Below are 7,755 nucleotides of genomic sequence, written 5' to 3'. Positions count from 1 at the left end.
GTGTGATTACGAAAGATCTTGGAGGCTTAAACTGCTGTCAAATTATTTGATTTTAAAGCTCAATATTCACACAGTAGCTGTGGATTAATCACGATTAATCGTGATTAATCACTATCTCCATTTTTTTCATGATCAATCTGTTAAGTTCAACTTTTCAAGTTTTAAGGCTAAAAAGAAAGCTAAAAATTGAAATATAAAATAATTATTTAGTTCTTGATTGATTTTTCAAGATACTTGAACCTCAATATAATTAAATCTGTTTGGGATCCACTTCCCGAGGCTTGATTCCTGTTATATCCATCATTTGAATAACAACGATGAGAAAATCTGATTACGGGAGAAAAGTGATGCAGAGTTGAATGAAATGTGTCAAAAATAATTCAGCTTTTCTCACATGGTCCAGGTTTAACTTAAAGAACAAGGGTGGCTTGAGACTCTTGTAAACCAAAGTAGTGGGACTTAAGGTGACATGAAGAAATGCTTCCCTCTAGTGGTTAGATGAGACACTGCTCCACAAAGAGACAAAAATGTGAAACAACGTGTATTACATATACATATGTAAAAAAACAGCCAAACACAACAAAAGGAAAAACATTCACATCAAACGCATTTCAAATAAAATTTACAACTTTCAAATGTTTGAATACATTCACTGGTGCAAAAAACAAAACAAAAAAACCCATAAAAACAGTAATAAAAGAAAAACTTTGGCATTAGAGAGGAAGTTAGAGCTTATTCACACAATCCGTAGCATTCTGTTTACAAACTTAATAATGAAAAAACCTGAAAATCTGTACAATCCTAAAATGTAAGATGTAAAATAAAAAATATATATATTGCAAAAACTGACATTTTACCACAGTACTGTAAAGACAAGCTAAAAAAAGTGGTGCAGTGCGTTCTCCAGTTCAAATGTTTCTTTTTCTCTTTGAATAAAGAGAACATTTCACTGAATGTTTCAGTGTTTCATCAATTCTCCAATATGGAAAGTCAACAGTTACTTTTACTAAACCTTTACAGATCTATATTCTCACACTCGTTCAGAAACACGGGGACCGTCAGTTACACAGTTCAAACATCGCGTATGCTTATTCTGTTAGCAAGCATGCTAGCCACAGTTTTCCCAATTTGACACCTGAATGTTCTACTGAGATTGAGGGCTGTTTGCTGTTAGCAAGTTAGCCATGCAGAAATGTCAAACACTGTTGTGTTGATTGGCCCACAGTCAGAAGTCCAATCTTTGGTCAATGGAAGTTTTTCTTGGTTTAAGTTTTCCCGTCTCTGTGAATTTTTCTGGAGTGACCAAAACAAAACGTTTTGGATTGAAACTTTTGAGCAAGCTCCTGGACCTGGAAGTCGGTGACTAGTATGGCATGATTGGCATCTCCAGTCACTGTGCGTTGAGCTACTGCTAACGTCATCAAAAAAAAAAAAACTCTGCTTCCACAGTAACAGAGGAACGTCAACGTTCCTTCCAGTGTTAGCTTTTCCAGTGTTAGCTCGTACAAGTCTCCATGGAGACTGAAGTCAGGCCCTGTCCAATCCTGAGATTGTATTTTTGTTACCATCCCTCTCGAAGATTCCTGTTGGTGTTGACCAGATTGTGTATCAGTCTCTTGGTGAAGAGTGCGGAGGATTTACCGCAGTAAGTGTGTGTCGTGTTCAGCAGCTCTTCTTCCAGAGGGTCCAACAGTGACGTCACTGAATCTGCACCGAAAGAGTACTAAAAAAACAAACAAACAATAAAACAGGTTAAAGCTAATGTTCAGTGTTTCCTTCTGCTTTAATCTAGTATGTTTTCACGATAGAACATTCACAAGGAACTCTTTCGTTTCAACAATCATATTCAGAAAAATTGATAATTAGTACTCGCAGGGATGTCATCCTCTGACAGTAAGGCCAAGGTTTTTCTGCATGGTTAATTTTAGTTCTGGCTTTAATTAGTGTTTTTGTCCTTTGCTTGAATGGTCCGTCTCCTCAGCCTAGATAATCTTCTTCAGGCTGTATCTTTGTTTCGGGGTCACCACGACAGACCCTGGCCTCCGCTATCTCCCTGTCCTCCTTTCATTCCTTCATTAATCTTATCGCAGGGGCAAAGATTTATTTCAGTCTCCCTGGAAAACTCCTCGACCCCTGTGACCTGAACGCGGGAGTCACTTCATCAAACTGATCAAGTTTTTGATTAAGTCGATTTATTTGAGAGCGAGACACAGACAGGACAGAGAGTGAGCCATATTTTTTTGTCTCATTTTTATTAGACAATGATGCGTCCTTAAATTTAGCCTTAGTCTTTCAACCCTACGTAACTTCCGTCCTACAAAGCAACATTGTTGACGAAACCTTCGCAGAAAATATCCCTTGAATGTTTCACATTCCTTTTTCTTTACTGTGTATCAGTGATTATCAACTGGTGGCCCGTGGGCCAAATCCGGCCTGCCAAACTGTCCAATTCGGTCCGTGACTGGATTCCAAAATTGTAAGGTTGAAAGATTGTATAGTACAGTATAGTACACTCTATTACTATTCTATAGGGATCACTACCTGTCCCCATGTAAATCAATGAGAGGGTCTGAGTGTTTGGGCCAAACACTTAATTCTTTAAAAATATTCTGACAGTGTGCTGATTTTTCTAATCTGTGGATGAACCAGAGGGAAAACAACAGAGTGGTCCACGTTGTTGCTGGAGTGGGTTTTAAAGCTAAAGGCTTAGCGTCCGGTGATGACTGGGGATTAGAGAAGAAATTTCATGTCTTTCCAGTAATGAAGGAGCCTTTACAATGCTCCGAGGAAATCAAAGAGGAATTATCATTTTTTATGCCAGCTCATTTGCTTGTTTGGTCCCTGATATTGGGTCACAAAGAGAGTGTTTTTTATGGGCGCAAACACACACACACACACACGCGCCCCTGCGGCTCATAAAGTTGCATTTACAGTTGGTGTATTGATTTTGTGCGGCTGATGGGGCGATGTTGGTGTGCAGACTCGGACTCTAAATGTACCACCGGCTGTAAAATTTAACTGCCGCTTCCTCCGCTCTGTGTTTTTCCAAAAGGAGAGAGGGGAAGCTTTATGATGGACAGACTGCTGTGGTCTGTTTGGGATGGACGGGCGGGCAGACAGGGAGGAGCGCCGCACACTTTTCTAGTGCTGTGTCTTTGTTTGCGGACACAAAGACAAAGACGGGAGATAGTGTTTGTCGCCACTTTTGTCTGTGAAACATCGGCGACGTCATGTTAAAAAGCTCTAGTTGTGATGTTTAGACCAACTGTCTGTCTGCTTCGACAGAGTATGTTTCAATCAAGTGTTCGTACACTTTAATGATCAATTTTGTTTTCATTTCAAAGATAGTTCTTGGGCGATGAGTCCCAAACTTTGGTAGACAGAACTAACACTGTATTAACAAATTAGTGATTTGTTTCTCCACTTTAGTGCAAAGAAAGGAATTAAATTACTTTGACCCCACTGCAATGACTCTGCGTCCTCCTGGAGGCCCCCGCTCCACTACTTTGGAAACCACTGTTCTCAGGTTTTGAAGGGAATATTTATACAAAATTTGTTTGACGACTCCTTATGTACCAATTTCAGAAAGTTAGTAAATGGTTTATACAGTGTTCAAATCTAGAAATTGTACTCAAAAATTAGCCTGATCTGATTGGACAGCCTCCACACCAACCTGTGAGAGGATTGGCCCCGAGCTTTACTATAATGTACATCCCAAAAGCTAATTAGCACAGCGCTAAAAGAACACCGGCTATATTCATACATCCTTAATGTTTTTGTTTCAACCAATTAGTCTGTCGGTTTTGAAGCGGTCTCTCTTTGTGCTGTTAGCCCGGCTGTAGTTTAACGTTTGAGGTTGAAAGACGACGCCCTTTACCAGCATTTAAGTCTCGAACCACTCGAGAACCGAGTTAATGATGTTATAAAGAAAACAGAAGTAGCCTCAATTTCATATCGACTCACACTAAAGTGCACTTGTTTTTTTTCTTTTTTTCTTCTTACAATCAGTGGAGTTGCCCCCTTGTGGCTTGGTGCTGCAGCCCTACTGCTACCTAACCCCCACTTTTCAAACCTAAAGGCCACTTCCATTTCTTATAAATGGTCTATTTCCAGCAACAAACCTTTGTTAATATCCACGCTGGGCTCTGCTATTGGATTTTAATGCTCGCTTTCATTTTGCTAACCTGCTCGGTACAGGTACACACGTGTTGAGGGCCCAAAATTGATCACGCCAAATAAAAGCCAGTCTTAATTGCGAGGCAGTAACCGTGGTATAGATCGGCCATCGCTGTGATCTATGTCTTATGGTTGGTTAATAGGATAGCAGCCAGACAGTGAGCGTTGATGGCTTCATTAAGCAAATGCCACTCCTGCCATCAATATCATTACACTGCTGGTAAACAACACATAAACATCCTCACGGGGGAAATTAGCGCCCACTCCGGTCGCCTGCAGGCGGATTGAGATTTGTGCCTTTTGCAGTTGGAGACAATATGATGTCAGCGGCACTCAAGTTCTTCGGGGTCAGTGCCAATCTCAAACCTCATCTCAAGGGGTGTGCAAACGGGGGCGATGGAAGGAGGGCAACTGCGCCGCTTAGGTCACAGGGGGTCGAACCTCATCAGGTGTTGCACAGAATTACACGTCCAACAGTTTCAAAAGGCACAACATGTGCTATTTAACCTTCGTGCACCTGAGAGTCGCCGACGAAATGAATGTGGTTTTTCTCATTCACTGCATTTTAATTAAATGTCAGTAGCAGAAAATAAAGTATTGGAAAGATTCAGACTTGAAGGAAAAGTAAAATGATGTTCCGAAAAGTCGCGTCCTCCACTCGTGATGGATAGTAACATTAAAGTTCCTTTGCACTTCCTTCACGCCGGTCATCAATATCAGACTGTATAACTGCTGTGGGTTGTTAAAACATAAAAGTCAGGGTCACAGCCTTCTGAAGTCATAAATACAGAAAGGCACTAAAATCTGACTTTTAAACTCCGCTTAATACTGCAGATAATTGACATCTGTGGCCATTAAGTAGCACCGCTCGTTACTTCGTAGAACATCTTCATTTAGACTTAATGGTAATAACAGTGTTAATTATCGAACTGCCAAATGCATAAAAAGTACTTTTTTGTGAAGTGTGAAGTACGAAGTTGACACTTAGAAAAACTTCGGCGGACATGTTTATCTTCTCATGGGAAACATTCAAACTTCTATTCTATTTTTTTTTTCTATTGTTTTTGGGGTGTTTTGTGTTGACATCGTTCATTTTAATGGATCCAAACTGCAAAAGGTATTTCGTGAAATATTGGTTGTGTATCCCTCGACCGACTGACTCGACCAATCCGGAGCCATCTTGCATAACTGCTACTGCGAGAAAGTTGCAACGATAACGGTGAACTTGAAGAACCATAACACGAGACATGTCGCCTGTGTTCCCTGTCTGCTAGCATGCCATGTCTGATGCTAACACGTGACGTGACACGCACATTTCGCGAACATAACATTTGAGTAAACAGATTGATATTGTGGTTCAGCCCCGTCATCCCATTCACAATCAAGCTATTTAATCCATATCTGGACACACATTCAATGTTAATATAACACAACTTGATGAAATAAATGTATCTAATGATGTCACCAAAATCCCTGTTTAACTGTGAAACAATTAGTCTAGGGCTCAGAGCCACAGCTGCCTACGACCTACCGTTCGTATGGCCTCATAAACGGCTCTAAATGCCGGCTGCTTGTGGTCGTGGTAAACTCCTCTGTTTCCATGCAGTATGTAAATGCCGTCTTCCTCCGCCGAAGCGCAGTTGCTGCCGTAGATGCAGTGATCTGGACGATAGTTCCACTTGCACGGAAACTCCAGCAATGTCTCTGTAAACGGAGAGAACAAACGAACAAATGACTCCAGGGGTAATCAATCGATGACAGCTCAAACTCACACATTTTCAAGTTCATGTGTGTGTCTGTGTGTGAAATCCACACCTGGGTTGTGGTGGAAGATGATATTGAGAAGATCTTGGTCGCCCCAGGTGATGTTGAGTTTGTATTTCTGGAGAAGAGGCATTAGCAGCTCCTCCCAGCGCAGCCCCACAGATGTCATGTCATTCTGTAAAATCACAGGCCTTCAGTCGCAAAACAATTTTGCATCATTGATTGTACAGTGTCAGGAAATTCATAACAATTTTCTAGCAGCATTGATTGTACAGTGTCAGGAAATTCACTGTGAAACAGATTTGACTAAAATCTTTGAAAATGTTGCCATCTTGTGGCTACTAGTGGTGGTGCAGCAACAAAAATAAACCAAACAAATTAATCTCTGATTAGATATTTCTCTTTAATTTTTTTTGTCTCACCTTAAAAAACATGCTCCTCATTCTGGTCATGTTCATAAGCATGACCCCAGAGTTCACACCCGTCCTACCATAGAACGGGTGGCGAGCGAATCGGTTGTACCAGGCGATGCGGGGCTCCTCGTGCTCTGGTGCCATGGCAGCCAGCTGAGAGGAATTGAACTCGGACAAGAATGTCCACAGGCTGTCTACAGGCTGTAGGAACAGGATGTCAGAGTCCACGTACACCAGCGAGTCCACATCCTTCAGGATCAGCTGCAGGGATATTTAATTTAGTTAGCGCTTTATAAATAACATACAAGGATATCCGATGAGTATTCGTTTTAGTTTATCTGAAACTCACAGGTAAAAAGAGCCTTTGAGATGCACAGGGTTTGAAGAGTTTCTTCCACTCCACTGCGTTGTCACTGGGGAAGCTGATGGAGTAGACAGTGTACTTGAACCTGGAGCGAATGAAGTCTGGCCAGGACTCCAACTGAAACAGAACCATCAGCCTTACTTTCCTTCCGAGGATAGAATCGCGTGGAAAACTAACATCAAGAACAAGGATATCTTCTACTCACGGCCTCCATAAAACTCGCATGGAGTTGGTCTTCAGCAAAAATGTGAAGATATAGCTCTTTGACACTGAAAAGCACAGCAGACTTGATCATGGTCACAGTCTCCTCTAGCCTTTCACCACAGGCCACCACAGCCAGATGCATGGGGGACTGGGGTTCAGGTTGAACGTGGCGCCCTCTGCCAGCCTCTACCTGTCCCCGCTGACGCATGATATACCTGAATGGTAGACGAGAAGAAATGATTTGACTGATTTATGATGTTAAAAAAGTGATACTTTTTATCATTCAGTCTGGAAACTCCATCACGTATTTTATATCCAGTCTGTCATTTTCAACCTATCTAGTGCCTTTGAGCAATTTTTTAAATTCTTAAAATGACCTCCTACAAGGAGGTCTGTGAGCAGCGTAAAAGGTTAACAACGTCTTTTGAATAAAGTTCCTGTGAATGAAAGTTATGATCTAAGAAGAAAATGCATTAGATTACAGTGTAGAAAGACCTTGATGAGGACTCTGTAAATGTTCGTCAAAGAACGTTATTTTCTTCATCTTTATCGTGACTTAACATTCATACATCCCTTGATTAGTACATTGGCATGTTCTATGTGTTTTATATTGTACATTTTGTTACTGTGTATAAACATCTTAACCTATCAATAACGATTATATCGGATCTAGGTATCTTAGTTCACTAAAAATAGAAAAAAAAGCAAAACCATACCTTGTCAGGAGTGGTTATCAGTTAACATAAATTAGCTAATAGATTCAAAAAATACGGTATGTATTTCATTATTTTTGGGTATGGGTTGGTCAACAAAAGTTAACTAACTAGCTAGAGT

At 40.8% G+C, this 7,755-nt stretch overlaps 1 protein-coding gene across 1 annotated transcript in view; it reads right to left on the bottom strand.

The window, feature by feature from the left end:
• Window positions 1-254: 254 nt before the first annotated feature.
• gxylt1b (glucoside xylosyltransferase 1b) overlaps window positions 255-7,755 on the bottom strand; it is an 8,417-nt gene continuing 916 nt past the window's right edge. Inside the window, exons 2-7 of the mRNA XM_008315765.3 lie at window positions 6,923-7,136; window positions 6,703-6,834; window positions 6,363-6,614; window positions 5,992-6,115; window positions 5,708-5,880; window positions 255-1,723 (exon numbers count right to left, since the gene is read on the bottom strand). Coding sequence (XP_008313987.1) covers window positions 1,562-1,723; window positions 5,708-5,880; window positions 5,992-6,115; window positions 6,363-6,614; window positions 6,703-6,834; window positions 6,923-7,136 — 1,057 coding nt within the window. The 3' untranslated portion in view covers window positions 255-1,561. The remainder of the gene's footprint in view (window positions 1,724-5,707; window positions 5,881-5,991; window positions 6,116-6,362; window positions 6,615-6,702; window positions 6,835-6,922; window positions 7,137-7,755) is intronic.

This window comes from Cynoglossus semilaevis, chromosome 8 (assembly GCF_000523025.1).
Source record: "Cynoglossus semilaevis isolate Cse_v1.0 chromosome 8, Cse_v1.0, whole genome shotgun sequence".
NCBI classification, from domain to species: Eukaryota; Metazoa; Chordata; class Actinopteri; order Pleuronectiformes; family Cynoglossidae; genus Cynoglossus; species Cynoglossus semilaevis.
Note: the sequence above shows the minus strand (reverse complement) of the source record. Positions and strands in the feature narration are given on the sequence as shown.